Source organism: Didymella exigua (assembly GCF_010094145.1).
Source record: "Didymella exigua CBS 183.55 unplaced genomic scaffold M421scaffold_35, whole genome shotgun sequence".
Lineage (NCBI taxonomy): Eukaryota > Fungi > Ascomycota > Dothideomycetes > Pleosporales > Didymellaceae > Didymella > Didymella exigua.
The window spans coordinates 195,371-215,563 of record NW_022984809.1 but is presented as its reverse complement, the minus strand read 5'-3'; the positions used below and the strand labels follow the sequence as shown (position 1 = coordinate 215,563).

At 55.7% G+C, this 20,193-nt stretch overlaps 8 protein-coding genes across 8 annotated transcripts; 5 read left to right on the top strand and 3 right to left on the bottom strand.

The window, feature by feature from the left end:
- Window positions 1–166: 166 nt before the first annotated feature.
- Window positions 167–2,055, top strand: M421DRAFT_424460 (FAD/NAD(P)-binding domain-containing protein). Its single transcript, XM_033593761.1, has 4 exons — window positions 167–285; window positions 336–427; window positions 478–1,596; window positions 1,646–2,055. Exons 1-4 carry the CDS (start codon window positions 193–195, stop codon window positions 1,998–2,000), a joined length of 1,659 nt encoding a protein of 552 aa, XP_033445081.1. The 5' UTR covers window positions 167–192; the 3' UTR covers window positions 2,001–2,055.
- Window positions 2,056–2,793: 738 nt separating this feature from the next.
- Window positions 2,794–4,188, top strand: M421DRAFT_424459 (proline iminopeptidase). Its single transcript, XM_033593760.1, has 5 exons — window positions 2,794–2,991; window positions 3,044–3,060; window positions 3,130–3,784; window positions 3,837–3,955; window positions 4,009–4,188. The coding sequence occupies exons 1-5, from the start codon at window positions 2,868–2,870 to the stop codon at window positions 4,069–4,071; spliced, it is 978 nt and encodes a 325-aa protein (XP_033445080.1). The 5' UTR covers window positions 2,794–2,867; the 3' UTR covers window positions 4,072–4,188.
- A 4,311-nt stretch (window positions 4,189–8,499) lies between these two features.
- Window positions 8,500–9,557, top strand: M421DRAFT_271516 (uncharacterized protein). Its single transcript, XM_033588804.1, has one exon. It carries the CDS (start codon window positions 8,906–8,908, stop codon window positions 9,473–9,475), a length of 570 nt encoding a protein of 189 aa, XP_033445079.1. The 5' UTR covers window positions 8,500–8,905; the 3' UTR covers window positions 9,476–9,557.
- A 63-nt stretch (window positions 9,558–9,620) lies between these two features.
- On the bottom strand, window positions 9,621–12,915 carry M421DRAFT_71604 (uncharacterized protein; the record flags this gene model as incomplete). The annotated part of the gene is made up of 2 exons (XM_033596803.1): window positions 9,621–10,514; window positions 10,564–12,915. 2 exons carry the CDS (start codon window positions 12,913–12,915, stop codon window positions 9,621–9,623), a joined length of 3,246 nt encoding a protein of 1,081 aa, XP_033445078.1.
- A 1,094-nt stretch (window positions 12,916–14,009) lies between these two features.
- On the top strand, window positions 14,010–16,047 carry M421DRAFT_103544 (DUF500-domain-containing protein; the record flags this gene model as incomplete). The annotated part of the gene is made up of 3 exons (XM_033586915.1): window positions 14,010–14,187; window positions 14,237–15,191; window positions 15,222–16,047. 3 exons carry the CDS (start codon window positions 14,010–14,012, stop codon window positions 16,045–16,047), a joined length of 1,959 nt encoding a protein of 652 aa, XP_033445077.1.
- A 1,416-nt stretch (window positions 16,048–17,463) lies between these two features.
- Window positions 17,464–18,346, bottom strand: M421DRAFT_271496 (uncharacterized protein). The gene is made up of 5 exons (XM_033588802.1): window positions 18,120–18,346; window positions 17,877–18,068; window positions 17,755–17,830; window positions 17,555–17,673; window positions 17,464–17,483 (listed from the first exon to the last, which is right to left on the bottom strand). The coding sequence occupies exons 1-4, from the start codon at window positions 18,159–18,161 to the stop codon at window positions 17,657–17,659; spliced, it is 327 nt and encodes a 108-aa protein (XP_033445076.1). The 5' UTR covers window positions 18,162–18,346; the 3' UTR covers window positions 17,464–17,483; window positions 17,555–17,656.
- A 62-nt stretch (window positions 18,347–18,408) lies between these two features.
- M421DRAFT_424454 (uncharacterized protein) lies at window positions 18,409–18,998 on the top strand. Its single transcript, XM_033593759.1, has 2 exons — window positions 18,409–18,770; window positions 18,822–18,998. The coding sequence occupies exons 1-2, from the start codon at window positions 18,492–18,494 to the stop codon at window positions 18,921–18,923; spliced, it is 381 nt and encodes a 126-aa protein (XP_033445075.1). The 5' UTR covers window positions 18,409–18,491; the 3' UTR covers window positions 18,924–18,998.
- On the bottom strand, window positions 18,954–19,600 carry M421DRAFT_271373 (uncharacterized protein). Its single transcript, XM_033588801.1, has one exon. It carries the CDS (start codon window positions 19,420–19,422, stop codon window positions 19,096–19,098), a length of 327 nt encoding a protein of 108 aa, XP_033445074.1. The 5' UTR covers window positions 19,423–19,600; the 3' UTR covers window positions 18,954–19,095.
- Between the last annotated feature and the right edge of the window lie 593 nt (window positions 19,601–20,193).

Here is a 20,193-nt window from a genome sequence, read left to right as displayed (position 1 = left end):
CTCACTAGACTTGAAGCGGAATACTGAGAATTGCGGGGAGCGGGGCTTGGATTGAATGCAGTGAGCTTTGTGACAGAGGTCGGGTCGAGGCGGATCTGGGCGACATGGGAAGATGTGAAGATAACTTTGCGCCTCATCAGCGTCGTCCAGTCCCAAACAGTCATATCTCAAGTAAGCACAAACACCGCGATCATGGTTAATCCTCTCAACGCCGTCAATCAGGCCCAGAATCCCAAGCTGGACCAGTCTTTGGACTATGATGTTCTCATTATTGGTGCAGGCCAGGTAAGCTTCCCCGAATATCTTGAAGCATCTGAGCTAATATGATGTGACAGAGTGGCCTGTACTCACTGCATCGGACGCGCCAACTTGGTTTGAAAACAAGAGTTCTTGAAGCAGGCTCGGGGGAAGGAGGTACTTGGTTCTGGTATGAGATGTGACCAAGCCTTCAATTACTGTACTGACTGACTTGAATAGGAACCGTTATCCTGGAGCACGGTTTGACTCGGAATCCTACTCATACATCTTCTCGTTCGACCAGTCTTTACTAGATGAGTGGGATTGGAGCGAGCACTATGCGGGCCAGGCGGAGACTCTTGCGTATTGCCAATTTTTCGCTAAGAAATTCGGGCTATATGAAGACATGCAGTTCAACACCCGCGTATCTACGGCGCGTTGGCAGGAGAATTCAAACTCATGGGTTCTCACGGATGAAGATGGCAAAACGTATACCTCAAGATTCGTCATCAGCTGCATGGGCGTTCTCAACCAGGCAACCCTGCCTGCAATTTCTGGTGTACACGACTTTAAGGGCGCTGCATTTCACACATCTCGTTGGCCGGCAGATGCCAGTGTCGTCGATGGGAAAAGGGTGGGCATCATTGGCACAGGTGCAACGGCCATTCAGACGATCCAAGAGATAAAGAAGACTGTAGGCTCGTTGACTGTCTTCCAGCGCACTCCGAACTGGACCGCTCCTCTCCGCAACTCCAAGATCACGCGCGAAGAGATGGACGAGATCCGCCGAAACTACCCAGCCATCTTCCAGAGCTGCCTTGACTCTTACTCCTGCTTCATCCACCAGTCCAATCCTAAGTCGGTCTTCAGCGTTGGGGATGAGGAGCGCGAAGCCTACTGGGAAGAGCTGTACGCTAAGCCTGGGTTCGCGAAGTGGCTGTCCAACTTCTACGACATCAACACAGACCCTGTAGCCAACAAGCTCTATTCGGATTTCATTGCAAAGAAGATCCGTCAGCGCGTCACTGATCCCGTTGTTGCAGAGAAACTCATCCCCAAGAACCACGGCTTTGGTACGAGGAGGGTGCCGCTCGAGGGCGGATACTATGAAGCATTCAATCAGCCAAACGTCAAGCTTGTCGATATCAACGAGAACCCGATAGAGTGCATTCACGAAAAAGGCATCAAGACCAAGGATGAAGACTTCAAATTTGACGTCATCATATATGCCACTGGTTTCGACGCAGTGACCGGCTCTTTCAGTGCTGTAGATATCCAAGGTATTGGAGGCAAGAAACTCAGAGACGAGTGGGCCAACGGCATTCAAACGTATCTTGGCCTGACCGTGCATAACTTCCCGTAAGTTCTACTTTGTGTATGTATCGCTGACGTATACTGATCATTTCAGCAACTTTTACAATATCATGGGTCCGCATCAAATGTTTGGAAATATTCCACGCAGTATAGAATATGCCGTGGATTGGGTCGCCGATTTCATCAAGTACTTGGTCGACCACGAATTCGTCGTCGCAGAAGCCACAGAGGACGGTCAAAGAGCGTGGACCAAACATGTACACGACTGCGCGACAGGCATGTTGGCGCTGGAAGTAGATAGCTGGATAACTGGAGTGAACAAAAACGTAGCTGGAAAGCAAAAGCGGTCAATAGCAAGGTATTGGGGACCGGCTAGAGGCTTCCGAGCGAGATGTGACGATGTCAAGGCAAGAGAGTACGAGGACTTGAGGCTGGTCAAGGCTTTATAGACCTTTTGTTTCATCCCACAATGCATTTTATCAGACTTATGCCAAGTCTGATCAGCCTTGTGGGTGCCCTTGTTTGTGATGTGGCGTGTTTTATTGCAGTCCTTACTCTGATTATGAATTAACGTCAATAGAAAGAGAATCTAGGCGGTGCGGTCAAAATAGGCGTAGACAAGTCGGACATCGTGCCATTGGGTAAGAACATCAGAGAACGGGTGCGGGAGAATGGCTGGTTCGGAAAGATTCCAGTGGTCGCTGGTTTCGTTGGCACTGCGCAGACTTTCAGCGATGCTCAGCACATAGGTGTCTGTTACTCCGCAGTCCTTAAACCACTTCTAACATCGATTTAGTCCGTCAAGCAGGTAGGCTACTGTGCGTGGGTACGCTGAACCACGAAATCCCCGTACATGTGAGAATTGTGATAAAGAAACGGCTCGATATCATCTTCTCGTACAGTGGCCAGACTAAAGATCTCAAGGAAGCGCCTGATCTTATAGCTCAAGGGATCCTGGATCCGATCGTTACTGATGGGAAGTTGGCGGATTTTCCTCGTGTATTGAAAGAGCGTGAGGCGGGAAGGGTCAAAGGAAGGATAGCGCTACTATTCGATTGTACATACACAGACATGGCATGAAGCTTACATATGGCCGCTGGAGCCTGGAGAAAGTCACGAGATGAGAGGCTGCGCTCGTCTTGGAAGGTGCTCTTCACAAGTGGGGCGGGACCAGGCTAGACACGGCTTACCTAGTGCTCATTTGTCAACATCGCACATCGGGCTTGATATAGCTTTACGACTCATAAACATACATACAAAGCGCTTGTGACCGACTCGTCACATCGCTTGCCTCGCGAAGCATTGTTGCAACCATCATGGCGCAGGCACCGGAAGTACAAGGCTACGAGCACGAAGACGCTTGGGATGTCAGTTGGCTGAGGGTCGACGAGACCCATGAGCTTTACTATGAGCAGTACGGTCTGAAGGATGGAAAAGCAGGTTTGTACAGATTCAGCATCTCGTATTTGATGGTTGTTGACTTTGAACACAGTGATCTACCTGCACGGAGTATGTAGTTGAGCATCCTTCAGGCACCGGCCATCGCGATCATACAGGTTCGATGCTAATCGAAAGTAGGGTCCTGGTGGTCACATCAGCAAAGGAAACACAGCTTTCTTCAACCCAGAGCACTATCGCGTGGTCTTGCTTGACCAGCGTGGGTGCGGACAGTCGCGACCGAACGCCAGCACTGTAAATAACACAACCTGGCATCTGGTGTCTGACATCGAAAAGCTCAGAGAACATCTTGGCGTCAAGAAATGGCATTTAGTCTTCGGTGGGTCCTGGGGCTCGACACTAGCGCTCGCATACGCCCAAGCACACCCTTCGTCCGTTGGCTCAATGGTACTGCGAGGCATCTTCGCGTTCCGTGCGCTTGAGCTGAAGTGGACGACCTTTGCAGGAGGAGCGAGCTTCGTCTTCCCAGACCATTACGATGAGTTTATTAGCTTTCTTCCTGAAGAGGAACGAGCTGATCATGTGGCTTCATACCACAAGCGATTGATGTCCGAGGATGAGAGCATCAGCCATCCTGCCGCGAGAGCCTGGAATAAGTGGGAGGTCTCCATCAGCACTTTGTATCCAAATATCAAGGGGCTAGCTCAGCTCGATGATGCATCGTACAATCTCGCACACGCGAGGACGGAAGCCCATTATTTCACGAATCGGGGATGGCTGGAAGAAGGCCAGCTCCTGAGGAAGGAAAATATTGACAAGATTCGTCACATTCCTAGTGAGCACTCCATCCCCATTCCTCGATGAACAAGTTGCTAACAAGAGCGTAGCCACCATCGTGCAGGGCCGTTATGATACGGTCTGTCCACCCGTCACAGCTTGGGAGTTGCACAAGGCCTTCCCTGAAACAAAGCTACACTGGATCTCAGACGCTGGGCACAGCGCAACGGTATGCCAACAACGATTATGAGAGATCCTTGGATGTACACTAATACCTAGCAGGAGCCGGGGACCAAGAACAAGCTGGTTGAAATTTGCGAGGAGTATTCCAGCCTCTCTCTATAGATGCGACCCTACAGGGGCGCAGAAGATGGAACACTGCAACATCTAGGTAGATTCGTCAACAGGCCTGCATAGTACTCACACTAGAATACATCAAATCAAAGACCTGTGAAGTCACCCTTATATTGTGCACTGCCCTTTATGCGAGCTTTCTGATGTACAGATGTCTCTTGGTAAGACGTCATTCCTCACTGTTCGTAATACAGGATACAGGCGCAGAAAGATGCATTCTTTAGAATCGTCCTGGTCGCGTTGCGAAGACATCTTTCGGTGTTCGCGAAGGCTTGTGTTGATCATTGCCGAAATCGCCGCTCAGCACGAGCCCTATAAGTTATACCAGCCTTATTTCCGAGAGTGACAGTGAATGACTTCATATCTTGATGGTAAAGTAGTGCTCGCAGCAAAAGATGTACAAACAGTGCATAAGAACGCATAGAGGCTTAGGTCGCCACCCATGACTAATTCGCACCTAAACTTTCGTCACTCGGATTGCAGCACAAGCATATGACGGGTAGAATGTGCAAGGAGGCCGGTTTAGTGCAAGTGTCTCCCGATAGGTTGTATGAGTCGGTCTGATCCGCCTGTTGAAACGAGGACAAAGATCAAAGATCTGCCTCCGTAGGCGCCTAAGCTACGGAGGCAGTAGGTAACCCGCTCGCCTGCTTTCAAAGTATCGAGGCTTGGACTTTCATGAGCATGCGAGCGACTGAGTGTTCCAAGACCTCTGCACCAAGGATCGCCACCTGTATGGAGCAGCCGACGCCGCTCTACTACTGTGGTTTTGCAATAGACTCGGATACATCCTGCAAGGTCGAACTATCCCTATGCATAGGGTCGTCGTCTTAGGATATCGAATTCGAGGCTCGTTTTGGTCCCTTCTGTAATGCGTGGTTGTGCAGCTGCCTGAAGCTGACTGTATTTTCAGTTCCCATGGAGCTGCAGCGACCAATCGACAAGTCGCCGAGGATCGATCTGGCATGGTTGTGAAGCTTCGTATAGAGCCGCGGTTGGCAATCTGAAGCACAGTGACGGTGTGAAGGACATGCGGCTGCAGAGCACTCGGTATCTGTGATAAGTCAAAGCAAGACTCACAACTAGCTTACGCAATCGCGTATCATCGTGCAAAGACATGCGGGAGTGTAGATCGCCTCGACAACGATGTCTGAAACCAATGAAGAGTGGTGGAGGTCATGTGATTGTGCCATTGGCGCAAGGCTGAAAAGCAACCCGTGTCTGCGTTGTCTGTTCACTCGGGTGGACGTCGACTGACAAGCCGTTGTGTAATTTTCAAACCAATCGAGGCGTCCAAAAGGCAGTGTACCATCCGCGAGAAGCATTGGGTGCCTAGCTTCAGAGCCGCAGCCGGCACACGTGACTCCAAGCCAGCTCTTTTCTACGGAGCATGGTTCGTATGCAATGGACGTATTAGGACGCAGTCATGGAACTAATTGACCAAGAAAAAGGCTGTCCAAACATGGTAGTGAGCATGGCCGGCAGCACTGATGCGAACGAACCCGGGCCGAGCAGCGGAAGAACCGGCTTCCGTGCAGCAGTGAGAACGAAGGATAGTGAGTGTATTCGATTTGGTCAAGAGGCCGTCTCGCACCGCGACGGTACGCCGAATTGCCGAGCTCTGGCTCCCAAAGACGCTCACCGGCTGCGATGGAATGTACTCCACGCTGTCCACCGTGGAGCGTCGGCTCAAGGTCTGATTCGATCACAGATGCAGATGCAGCGTTCGGCAGAAGAAATGGAACGGTAGAGGAGAAGCTGGCCTCACCGACGAAGATGCACTGTATTAAGTGATGTTTATAGGGAAGCAGCGTCAAAACTGACTCAAAGAGCGGTCACTAGCATGCGGCAGAACTAAAGCGGCCTAGTGTCAGGATGACGTATCACCGCCGGCCCACGCTGCATCCAAGCATGCATCTACTACGTTAGACATTCTAGTAGCAGCTCCTGGTGAGTCAAGCCTGATTCCTCCGCTGTTCCGGATGCATACACGTATATGCAGAGGGTCACGAGAGCCCGATAATGACCTTGGCGTGGAGTAAGGACAAGCCGCTTAGGAGCTGATTGTGCAAAGCAGACTCGGGCAATTGTAGAAAGAGTAAACATCTCTGTTGCATACCCAGGTGCGAATGCTAATTGCTGTAGATGCGAGAGGAGGAGAACAAATATCCTTCCAAAACCAGCTCCATGTTAGTGAACGCCCGTGACCATGTCCGTCATGTGCCGCCGACGCTATGTATATTCCATCGTGATCGTGCATGCCAAGTGTGGCTTCGAAATCCGTTCAATTTGACGGATTTTCCATGCACCAAGGCCAAATCATCGTGCTCAGCTGCACGTCCAAGATCCAGCCTGATCCATGCACATAAGAATGTTCCCGAACGAAAAGTCCATGTTCAAAAGTGCTGCCCCTCAATGCAGCAAGAGACCGGCTCGAAGAAGTAAACGGTGTTCGCAGTCTGCCGCGTCCATGCTATGAAGCAGTCGTGATGTCGGTGATAGCGGTTTTGGTGTGCGTATTGGCGGCCATATCGCGGTTCGTGTATTCAACGTAGTTGGAACGACGCATGAAGCTCGCACCCACCTCCGGGAGTCGAGGGCGCATGCTGAGATGCGTGGACGTTTTCGGGACGATGGCTGCTGTGTAAATTGCAGGTGTAACCCACAAGAACTGTCTTCTCTTGTACCATATGTCCGCGCTGTCCATAGACTGTGCAAGGGTCGATGGCATGTTTGTGGTAAAGGCATCGGCAGACAGAGTAGCGTTCGATGACTTGATAACACATTGAGATGGTGCAGTACTACACGCTACAAGGTTCAAAGTCGTATTATGCTCAGGAAAAAGCAACGATAAGGACGAAGTTGAAATACCAAAGATGATACTGCAAGGAGAGATTGAACAGAATGGTATGGTAAGAGAGACTAGTATATATGATAGGGGTCAGGACAAAGGAGAGAGGATAAGCCTGTGTGTGTCATACACAGAAGGCATACTCGAACCTCTGCAGGTCCATGAAGCAACGACAGTCCACTAGTGGAACGGGTGCATAGTCAGCATCGGGTCCTCCTTGGAGGGGAGTGTCGAGCGGAACTAGCACAGCCCTAAAGTCAGTTACTAGATGTGTAGACGGTTTGATAGGGCTACCGGTTGGTACAGGGACACAGTGGTTCGGTGCTTAGAGGCTCTTCAGCTGCAGCCCAAGCTTGCCATTGGCTTGCGCGCTAGTACGTATCATCTGCCTCGATACCTAAAGGCAGAGTCGAGTAATCGGACGGTCCGCGCAGCGTTCAGAGGACGCACGTGGGTATGTGCCTGAAAATGGCGAATGGCTGTACTGGGCCGGCCCCCCTGCACTGCGCTTAGTGCAAAGCACCCTTGTTCATGGCGGAGTTGCGCGGTGACTCGGTGAGTCCATCGTGGGCACCGCGTAAGAGACGTCAGATCCGATATGACCATCAGCTACGGTGCAGGGCGTTCAGCCACAATTCGGCGAACGAACCACTTCAGTTGTGGCAGTCAGAACTGACGTGGACAGGTCTTGAGACCCGCTCCTCGCGTGCCCGATGGGTCACTTCGGCGCAAACACTGTGGCAGTTATCGCACGCCATCGCCAGAGCGGAAAACTTTCGCACCAAGTCTACGGAAGGAGCCGAGATCAGGTGCATGATGGTTGTGGGAGTCGTGTTGTGTCGATGCTGGACACTCGTGCGTGACGAGTCATCGCTTAGTACACGTCCTTTTCAGGGCACTGCTGTCCGATTTCTCATTGGGAAACGACTTACGGCCCATCTACAGTGGCCTTCCACGACCATGTTCACGTCCATATTCAACGCTGCTTTTGCATCTTGTTCCATCAACGGCATTGAAGGTGTCACGACCGCTCTCAGTTCACAGGCAATTCGAGCAGTATCTTGATATGCTTAGTAAAGTCGTGCCGCTGCAACCTCAATTTCCGGGGAACATGCAGGCTGTCAGTTGCATATTGACGTATGAGGCCTGGAGGACGCGCTAGGACTAGGTACCGAGGCGTTTAGCCTCCCACACTCTTCACGGATCGTCCGCCACCATTGACGTGCATGTTGATAGACAGTCCTTCGCTAGCTGGGCCTGCGACGCGGCACACCGCTCGTAGCGCTAATCGTCGTTCACCCAGCCTATTGGCACCCACCACACGCCGCAATTGCGCTCTGTTTACTCGACGTTGGCAGCTTCCCCCGCCTATCCTCTAACATCTGTCAAAGCGGGCCCCACACTCGGCCGCTTACACCTACAGTTGTGGGCTTACTGGTGGCGTAGACGCTCCCGCAGCCCTATGCAATGCGGCTTCCCGACTCAGAACCCACGTGGTAGCGTTCTAGATATCGGTCAACCGTCTTATTACGATGAGCTTCTTGTGACGAATCGAGCCTCATTATGATGTCGCGACCGCAATACCGAGCTGCGATGCTGCGGGAACATGGCCGTGAAGCCGTCTCCCAGAAGTCACCATCAGCAGCGTACGCACGGCACCATGGACGCCACAATACCAATCACCGCTTTGGCCTCTAACGTCGACCCTTGGCGGCACCTGCTATGGATCTCCACTTCATCTGCCCAGTCAGATCTAGGCATGCATGCATCGACGCCCCCTGTCTTGAAGGTTCCTCGCTTCACTACAATGCTGACCACATTGCGGTGTGCGACACCGCTCTCACCTTCGTACGCACCACCTTTGTATGCAAGAGCTACAGACCGACCATGCAGCAAGTGTAGCTGTCAAACGTGTACGGTAGTGGGCCGATGTGCATGCACTATCCTTCCTGACTAGGCTGACCGGTACCGCATATGCAATCACGCATGGGCAACAACGACAGCAACAACAGCATCACGTCTGCAGTGACGAATGCGCCACCGGCCAGCGCGGAACGACTTGCAAATTCGATTACCGGCAATGACACTCCATTGCATCATGAAGGGTATCAGCGGTTGCGGCATCTGAACGTCAGCGGCATGTCTCCGGAATCCTCCTCCACTGGCCGGCGACCTTACGTCCACATCACGCGATCCTCCCTCATGCTGCCACACCAGCAGCAGACACCATCGAACCCCGCCCCCAGGGTCCTCCAGACATCGAGTCACAATCGCATTGATCGCTACCTTGCCCAACCTTCGGGCTGTCAACAACCATGTTCAAGACCATCTTCGTGTCCTCCCCACCGCATCGATGCTGTACAAATGAGCGAATTCTTCAGAGATCAGCGTCGAGTACGCTTTCCACGGTGGAGATCTAGGCGGACCCACGATAGCACAAGGGACAAGGCAATACTGAAAACAAAGCCAGTTTCTTCGATGAGACTCGAAAAAACGCCAGCCTGTAGGCTGGAGACTTGGCTGACCAACACTGATCGACATTGATCCATTTCAGTCTTCTCTAGTACGCGTAGCAAAAGTCCCTCTCTAGTGCTCACTGCACGTGAACACAACGAGACGGTTACTCTCCTTGACGTCATCGCATTACCGCTCCTGACACGTCCATGTCCTCGCGCGCCACACCAGCCGGCTAAGCAGTGACTTCGCCCTCAGCAAACGCCCTGGCAATCTCCCTCGCGACACCGAGCCTCAGCACCTTGACCAGATCGGCACCCGTTGCGCCCTTGGGGAAGCCCGCGCGCCAATCCCAGCCCCTGCGTGCACCCTCGACCTTGCCACCCTTGACCAGCACGGCGCTCGAATCCGCGCTCTGCCCGTCCTGGCTGAAGTCCTGGCTGCCGATGAGCGAGAACGACGAGCCCGCCAGGCCCGACATGGACTTTTGCAGCGCGCTGTGCGGGTTGGGCGGCGCGTCGCCGTGCGCGGCTGCGAGCGTCGTGCGCAGGACTTCCTCGCACTGCGCCTGCACCAGCGCGCCGCTCGTGGCCCAGTCCTCGACTGCAGCGAGGAGATGGTACAGGTGTCTCAGGGTGAGTGCGCGTTTGGCTTGGTTGAGGAAGACCAGGCTCTCGCCCAGCAGGGGCAGCAGGACGTCGACGGCGATGACGGTCTCCGTGTCCGCGTCGTAGATTCCGCCTTGGATGGACGATGCGGCTGAGGAGATGATTACCAGCAGCGCGGCGGCGGCTTGCCGCTTCAGCGATGCGGATGGCGACGGGCTGGAGTCGCGCAGGTCGTAGAACTTGCGGATCGTGGCGTACCCGCTGAGGTGCTGGGAGAGGATGCTCGCGGCCTCGGTGTCTTGGTTTGCGAGTTTGGTGAGGGTCTGTTTTGGGGATGTGATCAGAGAGCGCAGCGAGGTGTCGAGGTCGGCGACTGCAGGGTAGGATATCGATTGAATCAGGCAGTGCGCGACAAGGACGCGGAGGACTTGTTGAATCTTCTGCGCCGAGTGTGCGCGTGCGTAGTAGAGGAGCGTGTCGCCGTAGTTGTGCGTGTTGGCGCGCAGGTGGTCGGCGTATTTCTGGAAAAGTTAGCGTTCTGCCGGAGAGATTGATTTGGAGGAGGCGTACGAGTGCGATGCTGATGGCCTGCGCGTTGAGATTCATGGCGTAGCACAGCCTAGTGATTCGATCTACCTGCTCGACAGAGTCGAGAGGCAAACCGTTGATGATGTTCTCGATGCGCTGCGAGGCTGTGATGCTGTCGTCAAGACGAGACAGCACTTGTACGGCAAGCTCCCAGCCTTCTTTCACCGTCTGACCGTCTTGACTGGTCAATGTACCCTTGGCCGACAGAGCTTGGGAGTATGCGATCTGCAGGTCGTCTTTCGTGGCGCCGGTTCGTGGTTGTTCGTTGTAGCTCAGGACCATGAGATCGCTCTGGTCAAAGCCGCCCAGCAGTCCGCCGGCTGGCTTGTACCATCCCCCAGCGTTGGCGACCTCGGCGACTGCGGTGGCTGCGGTGAGGGACCAGCCACGGAGGATGTACAACGCACCCTCCATGTTGTCGTCCAGCACGCAGGCGACGCCGACTTCGAAGCGATCCGTGACGTTGACGCTGAACTCGTCGTCGCTGTTTTCAACCACGGCTGCAAACGAAGACGCCAGACGCTGGCAGTAGGCGGTCACCGGTGTGACGTCGACTTGACGAACACGCTGGGAGCGCATCAGTGACCGGCGGCTGGCCGCAAAGCTGCCTGGAGCGATATCATCCTCTTCGCCGTTCCACCAGATAGCCAGACCCAGGGCAGCTTCAATCCAGTCCGCTGACATGTTGAGGATCTCCTCCTCGTTGCCGAGAAGAAGCTGGTACAGCCTGCGCAGTTCCTCGTACACGGTCCACGGCACCCTGCTCTCTGCTCTCCGACTCGCGACGCTCAGCCGAAAGGTGGCTTGCGACTGTGTAATGTTGAAGTGGGGTGCTTGAAAGTGATCAGCGATTCCTTGTCGGCTCACGCTGTTGCCTTCTGCAAACTCCTGCAGATTCATGTACACCTGATGCACGCGTGATCGAAAAATGGTCCAGTCTTGGCCCTTGATGTCCCAGTCATCCGACACAACAGCCGGGCATTCGCGAAGGAGGTCCACTGCGGAGCGAACAGCTTCGTTGGCATATCGTAAGTTTGCCCCTGTGTAGCCCGTCTCGCCCAGGCCGTCCGTCTGCGCGGACTCGGCGACCTCTAGGTTGGCGCCCAGAAGCAGCTGCACTGTCTGGCTGAAGTTGCCGCGGACTGCAGAAGCATGCACGGCTTCCCAGAACGAGTGGTGTCTCGAGTAGCCGCGCACCTCCTTCAGAACCAGCTCGACTTCAGAGACGCCGGAGTATGTGTGGTTCAGCCAGTCGAGCAGCAGCTTCGGTACGGCTGTGTACTGCGGTGCTTCGCGCCGGGAAACAAGTGACAGCGCGGTCGATTGCTGGCCGTGGCCCACAGGCGGAGGGTGGTGGATGGTGAGCACGAGACTGGCCAGACGGCTGGCGTTTGCGAGTCCGGCTGCGCCTCCAGAGCGGCTCGACGACAAGCTGGCCTTGGAAGCGCTCCGCGACGCAGCCTGCCACAGAGACAGCAGGTCTCGGGCGGCGTCCCCGAGCACAGCGGCTCTCGTCTCTGCCGTGTCCGAGTTGAGCGAGTCGTTGACCTTCTCCAGCACGCGCTCTGTGTCCAGTATCGCGTGGTCTGGGTCTTGCAGGGCTGCGGGCTCGACGTTGGGTGCGAGGCCCTTGGCCAGGCCGACGAGGTCGAAGTGCGTCTGCTTCCGGCCTGCATGCACCAAGGTTGGCCCTGGGTCGACGTCGTTTGTGCTCGCGCGCGAGATGACAGACTGCGACAGGCGGCTGTTCGTCTTCGGCCTCGGCCAGGCCGCGAGCTGCCGGTCTTCGTCGTAGTCGTCGTCGTCGTCGTCGTTGTCGTCGTCCATGTCGTCGTCCATTTCGTCGTCCTCTTCTCCTTCCTCGTAGTTGTCGTTGTTGTCGTCCATGTCGTCGTCGGCCGCCTCGTCCGCGCCTCTGGTCAGCTGATGCGGCGGGCTGCTGGGGATGCGGAAGCTGTTGGCAAAGGCGCCGCTGGTGGGGCGGCTGTTGGGGCGGCTGCGGTGGCCGGAGCCAGGCCTGCCGAACGTGGTGGCACCTATATGTCCTGAGCCAGTTCCTTCAAACAGGCCGTGTCGCGGCGGAGAGCGCTCTGGGAAGCTACCATTGTAGGACGACTCGTCCAAGCCGTAGCTGGCCGGGCGCGCAAAGCTGGGCTGCTGCGACTCGCCGAAGAGGCTGTTCATCGGGGGCGGGCCGGCTGGGGTCGACGTGGGCTCGTAGTCGCCGAGCAAGTCGTCGGGCGGCGGCGGGCCTGCGGGCGTCGTCGTGGGCCCGCGGAATCGCGACGAGCGGCCGGGGGTCGAGGGTGGTGTGGACGAGGGCACGCGGAACATGGCTGCAGCAGTGCAGCAGAAACAACAAAGGGCGCGCGCAGTCTCCACGTGCGTTCCTTTTGCGCCTTTAATGCTTCGATGCTTCGATGCTTCAATGTTTCGATGCCTCAATGCTTCGATGTCTCGATGTCTCGATGCTTCGATGTCTCGATGCTTCAATGCTTCGATGCTTCAATGCTTCGATGCTTCAATGCTTCGATACTTCAATCCTTCGATGCTTCGATACTTCAATCCTTCGATGCTTCGATACTTCAATCCTTCAATCCTTCGGTACTTCAGTCCTTCGATGCTTCAATCCTTCGATGCTTCAATGCATCGGCAACCGCCCAGTCGCCAGGCTGCGGTGAGAGTACGAAGTAGGGGCAGAGCGTGCGGGTGCTGGTCTATTTTCCTCGTCGCGGCGGACGTAGCTTCGTAGACTTCGCGATGCCTTGGCTGCAGTGACGCGCCGCAGCTTGGCGTTGGCGACTTGCGCAGCGCGCGTCTGCACTGCACTGTATTCAAAAAGTCGGCGTCTGGAAAAACCCTGCCCGACCAGCCGGTCGCTCCGAGAGTGCTGGTCTTTCTTCTGCGCGTCCCTGGCCCGCGCAACCTAGGCGAATGCGCAGTCCAGGCCTACGCGGAAATGAGCAGCTTCGTGGCCCCCGACCGACTGCAGTGTCCTCGGAGGCGCGCATGACGAGGCCAATCTTGAAATCTCAATCATTCGTCGTTCGCGCACGCACACACACACACATATATATATATATATCTATATGTCTATCTATATACATACACATGTGTACAGATTTGTATGTATATATATAAACGTGCCCGCGCCGTGCTCGCCCGGCCGTCACCAGCCCTGCCCGCCTGCCGCCTGCACTCGTCCGAGTGCTGACTAGCCCTCCGCCAAAGCCGGCCTTGATGAAGTCACACCCTGACGGCCTCCAGCCTCTGTCAAAAGCGGCCCTCCCGCCGTCAGACCTGCACTTTGTCTTAGTATCTGCTCTACCTTGCCTGCGCTGTTCCTCTTGCATCCCAATGTCTCAGGTTGTAATGTCTAATCCCCGCCCGGCTACCTGCTGAGACACTGCGCTACCTCTGCACCCGCAATGTGGTCCAAGACCAAGACACAGAGCAAGGTTGGCTTCGACAAGGTCTACACCTGGGTCGACAAGCTCGGCGCCCCAGTCAACCGACTCTCGAACAAGGTCGGCTCCGAGGCCTTCTGGCCGACGACGCTCGACATCGAGTCCGACAAGGCTGCGCGCATACTGAAGAGCTTCTGCAGTGAGTGCCCCCCAGACTTGACATGCGAGCAGCATTGACTCCCGCGCAGAGGATGGCTTCTATCAGGAAGAAGACCGCCCAACGGGCCCGCAAGGCCCCAAGGCAAAGCAGAGGGTGCTCAAGAAGATACCCTCGGACGTCATCAAAAACGCAAAGGGCCTCTGCATATTCACCACAATGCGCTCTGGGCTGTGGGTGTCGGGAAGCGGCGGAGCTGGCGTGCTCGTCGGCCGCAAACCAGACGGGACATGGTCCCCGCCGTCTGGCATCATGATGCACACCGTCGGCGTTGGCTTCCTCGTGGGCGTCGACATCTACGATTGCGTCATCGTCATAAACTCCCACAAGGCCCTGGAAGCCTTCCAGTCCGTGCGCTGCACCCTGGGCGGCGAGATCAGCGCAGTTGCTGGGCCAGCCGGCGTCGGCGGCATCATCGACACCGAGGTCCACAGGCGCCAGTCGCCGCTGTTCACGTACATCAAATCGCGGGGCTTCTACGCCGGCCTCCAGCTGGACGGCACCATCGTCATCGAGCGCACAGACGAGAACGAGCGCTTCTACGGCGAGCGCATCGGCGTCAAGGACATCCTGGCCGGCAAAGCGCGCCATCCGCCGTACGAGATCAAGCGGCTCATGGAGACGCTTCGCTCAGCACAAGGCGACACCGACATCGACGAGTCGCTCATTCCAGACGAGGCACCACCGGCCGACTTTGAAGTCACAGCACCGACACAGCCCGAGGACAAGGCCTTTGGCATACCAGCCGAGGACGACCCAGATCCATTCGGCCTGCTCGCGCTGCAGTCTGCCGGACTCGAGATCCGCGAAGCTGGCACGCACCAGCCGGCCACGAGCGACCAGTTCGAGTTCAGACCGAGCCCTACGAGTCCCATCTTCTCGACGTTCCGGAAGAGCACAGACAGGTCGAGCTTAGCAGCCAGCCTGGCACCCAGCAGGCGCTCGAGCTGGCGAAGCAGCACGCTGAGCAGCGTGTTGGGAGGATCGCGACCGCGGAGCAACTACGCTGATTCCAGCACCCAGACGAGCTACGCCAACTCAGGCACACAGACTGACTTGGAGCCCTCCCCGCCTGCCACACCGACCATCGCGAAAGCACCGCCGCCTCTGCCGCCCCGGACACCACCCAAGTCGACGGATGCACGTACGCCATCACCACCGCTGGCGGACATTCCCGAAACGACTGTGCAGTCCGCCGAGATGTACAACGAGGAGGCCAAACCTAAAGACCCCGCAGAGGAGGCCAAACTTGCAAACCCCACAGAGGAGGCCAAACTTGCAAACCCCACAGAGAAGGCCAAACTTGCAAACCCCACAGAGAAGCCTGCCGAGAAGAACCCAGGAGAGGCTGAGAAGAGTGCAGCGAAAGTCGAGGACGAGGACAAGCTCGACGACATCGAGCTCGACTCGGAAGACGAAGAGGAGGACGTTATCATCCACGAAGTCCACCAAGCCACCGCACCCCAGGTCATCAACCGCGCCCGCATCGTCCAGGTCGCCAAGCCTGTCGCTCCCATGCTGCCTCCCCGCAACCCGTTCCGCAACAGCCGCAACCGCAACAGCGCCACGTCGGATGCCTCGGCCGAGCGCGCAGAGGAGAAGCCCAGCCCAATCTCGACGCCGAGCCTGAGGCACGGCGACTCGACAAGCAGCCTGTCGAGCGTCGAGGGCCTTGCGCATGTCAGCGCGAGGCTGCAGCCCAAGCCCGTAGGAGAGAACAAGCAGGAGCAAGAGAAGCAGGAACAAGAGAAGCAGGAACACGACGAGAGGCACGACGAGAAGCACGACACCTTCCACTCGCTGCCCGAATCGCCCATCAAAGCCGTCCCCGGCGCATTCTAGCACTCGCAGCGGAGAACGGCAGAACGCCCCCACACCACCACACCACCACATCCCATTGATACCCCACACCCTCGCCTTGCAGCCCGTCCGGAAGACGGGCACCCACAGGGCGATTGCTTACTAATTGCCGCTCTCACCGTCATGACAGCACTTGCTTACGCCGCCCGGTCCGCCGCGGACCGCGCGCAAGGATTGCGCAAGGGACGGTTTCGTCGTTGTCATACCGAGTCGTAGTCGTAATCGTAGTCATAGTCATAGTCAGGTATACACCTCGTCACGAGCGCCCACGAGTCACGAATCAAACCACGTCGCTCTTCATCGCATTCGCTCCTTGGCGTCGGCTGATGCGTGAAAACACCCGCGCTGATCTGGGTCGGCAAAGTCCACTCTCCATTCTTCGCGGCCCGCACGTCGAGTCGAGGTCTCGGAACCCAAGCATATAGACGTAGCACCGAATCCACTACCATGATTATTTCCATCTAAGAAGATCAATTCAAATAAAGCTTATGAGGCGAGTAGTGCATGGCGACACGACAGTACGTGAAACCAATCAAGCGGCAGTGCACATAACAGAACGGGCATCGAGAACACCGAGCATTCATTGCTACAACATAACGAAACGTCTGGATGCTTAAGAGCGCTCCTCCTGAATCATGTACACGACATTGCTCGAGGCCCTCCACATCGACCCTTACATAGGTACAAATAATATGCTAGGTTGAAAGATCTTGACACCATTTACATCATCACACCTTCTCAGGATCGTTGATGCCGCCATTCGTGATGATATACGTCGCCTCCTTCTCGGGCATGTCTGAGCATTGCCGTTAGCTCACGTCGGCACGACTGTAACTGAGGCAACTCACCTGGCGAATCTTGAATCTTCGCGACTCGCTCCTCGCCTCGCCCTTTTCGGAGCAATATACGCGTGGTAGACGCGTGAGCAAGAATGTGACCGCCGACCGGCTTGCGGCCATCTGCACCTTGGAAGAGCGCACTCGCACCGGGATCACTCTGAACCTGGTTGGTCATGAGCACAGCGATATTGAATTCTGGCTTAGGTTAGCGAATTTCTCATGGAGAGTGAGTGCAGTCAACCTTCAGCGACATGCGTCAGCTTCGACAGAAATTGGTTGAGCTTCTGCTGACGCTCATTCAGCTCGCCACGGCCAGTGTAGTCGACGCGGAACAAAGCCATGATACTGTCGATGATGAGCAGACGGTACTCGTTGCTGACGAAGAACTCGGCAACCTTGTTCAGCAACTCCATCTGATGCTCAGAGTTGACAGCGCGGGCGTATGTGATGTTGTCTTGCGCTGAGGGCTGTTAGTGATGCTCTGACACCGCAGGTGTAACAATGCACCAGTCTCTGGATCAACTCCGAAGCGCTCTGCAATCTGCGCGATCCTCTCCGGTCTGAAAGTGCCTTCGGTGTCTGCGTAATGGCCAGTGAGCAAGCATCCCTAGCAGGCTAGCTTCACCACATACCAATGTAAGCCACCTTACCTTCAGCACCGCCCATATCCTTCGGGAGCTGTGCAATGACGGACATGGTGTGAGACAGTTGAGTTTTGCCGCATCGAAACTCGCCGAAGACCTCACTGATGCTCATGGTCTGGAAGCCACTGCGAGATGTCAGTCAGGTCGCGGCCCGCCACTTCATCAACAATCGACCTACCCGCCGAGGATAGTGTCGAGCTGCTTACTCCCAGTAGAGATCTTCAGAACACGCTTACGTTGTTGTCCAAGCTCATGAGCAGTCTGGAAGCCACCTCCTCCAGGCTGCAAGGTGGTCAGCAACGCTCGAGTAAGGCGGCAGACAATGTACCTGGCACTTCGTCAACGCATCCTTGATTTTGTCAACCTTGATCTCGCTGAAGCCCTTTATCTTCAGCAGATTGCGGCGAGTGGCTGTGTGCACGGAGGCGATGGTATAGTAGCCATTGTTCTTGAGTTTGCCGATGTCGGGTACACTGATGCCGTGGGCTTGGATGGCCTCGATGTCAACGATGAGGCTGTCCTATCGGTGAGGTCAGTATGTTGAGCGGTGCGAAGGCAGAGTTATGATCACGTCGTTGCCTGCTACATCGTCACTCGCGACTGAGGAAGGCATGCTAAGTAATACGAGACGAAAGCAAGTGCGTGTGCAGAGGAAGAAGGTGCGAAGTGAGCGAATGAGCGTAGCAATGAACAAAGGTAGTGTGAAGAAACCGACTGGAGGATGAGGAAGAAAGTTGCAGCTCTGCTGAGGCTTGGGGGTCCGGTGGAGCGGTGCGCCAAGACGCGTAAACACGTGAGGGGTGACAACGAAGGAAGGAGCGAAACCAGCTCGCCCCTCACCACATCCTCGATTGTTTATACATCCCACCACATACCGAATCGATTAGTTCCTTAAGCACAATAACAAGTCCACCCCACAACTTCAGCATACACACATAACACCATGTCTCAGGTCCGCAATGGCTGGCCCGGCGGCCATCTGCCAACTTCACCCTGGCAGAGCTGGCCAGGAGCGGGTCTTCCAAAGATCTTTCATCCACCCGGCACCGTCTACGTCGGCCACGACCGCGTCCCTCAATATCCAGGTAGAACCACCTGCAGCATGTTAGGCGAGCTGGACCCTCACTTTCCCATGACCTGGGAGTTTCTCGCACTCGTTATCGTAGCGTTTTTCCTCTACATCGTCTGGCCGCTGTACGTACTCAGGCACTTGATCCGCAAGGTAGGATATGCCCCACCATTGCATGAGTGGAACTCATGCTGATGGCAGAAGTCCGTCTATGGCGGCGACGACATCTTCCAGACCAATCACGACGCCTACAAGGCCAAGATGAACGCGATGGGCAAGGGCAGAGACGAGATGTCGGAGGATTGAGGTGATGATGAGCTGACTGCCACTAGGGCTAGCTATGGTAATCAAATGAAAACAGGTATAACGTAGAAATGCAAAGCTATCATTCCTTAATGATGCTAAGAGCTGAAACTGTCCTGGCCCACTCCACAGGTGCGTCAGGACCACTGGGGTCGTGTCACGTTTGTAGACACTGCTAAGCCATATTGAATAATCGTAATGAGAAAACGCGAAAACAGGCAGTCACCAAATGCGAGACAGCCTCCGCAGCCTCGAGGCAGTCAGAGTACTGGCACCACAGAGGTATCTGTAGGGCGAAGCGTACGAGGGGTGTGATGGGAATGCGCTGACTGCATCCGGGGTAAGCTACGCAGCAGGTCAACATGGATATGCAGACCAATGATAGATTGTGTGATACATCCACCATGTACAAAATGTGGGAAGGGTGAACATAGAAAGCAAGGCAGGTATGCCGACTCAGCTCCGACAAAAACACACATCTCCTCCACTCCTCTCCTTTCATGTGCCAACTACGATGGGCTGACTACCTCCCGCGTGAGCTAGCCATTCCACAACCAAACCACCACACACAGCCGCTCTCGACTCACCAAGCCGTCGTCTGTTCGTACGAATGGGATGCGATGGTTCCGAAGTAAGGGATGAACGTTCGTGGGTATCAGTGTAGGACTCGTGAAAACTTGTGTTTTGCTCGATGGTGGTAATTCGTGAATGCGTGAAGTTTGTCGAATGGTGCCGAAGCCGAAGAAACGATCGTGTTAATGCAAGGGCCAAGGAAACAAACAAAGCATAGCCAACTATAGATCCAATGTCGCCGCGATTTCACTCGCAGCGCCGGTAGTAACCAAAGTTGACACAGGCTTATGCGACGGCCGTGGTGGGAGCAACAGGCTGGACAGGTGCAGCGGCAGCGGCGGGAATAGGGGCGCCGCCATCGCCGTTAACCTCGGCCTGGGTGCAATCGCGGGAGATGTGCCCAGTCTCGCCGCAGCGGTAGCAGGTCTTGCCGGCGGTGTTGAGAGGGCCGCCGTTGGGGGCAGTGCAGTCGCGAGAGATGTGGCCGAGCTTGCCGCAGGCGTAGCACTTCATGGCCTGAGCCTGGCAATCACGGGCGAAGTGGTTGGGGCCACCGCACTTATAGCAAGTGGCAGGGCGGCCCTGACCGGCAAATCCACCACGGAAGCCTCCGTAGCCGCCACGAGGAGGGCCACCAGTTCCACGGCCCATTCCTGGATTGGGGCAGTTGCGGGCTAGGTGGCCGGTCAGACCACAGCTG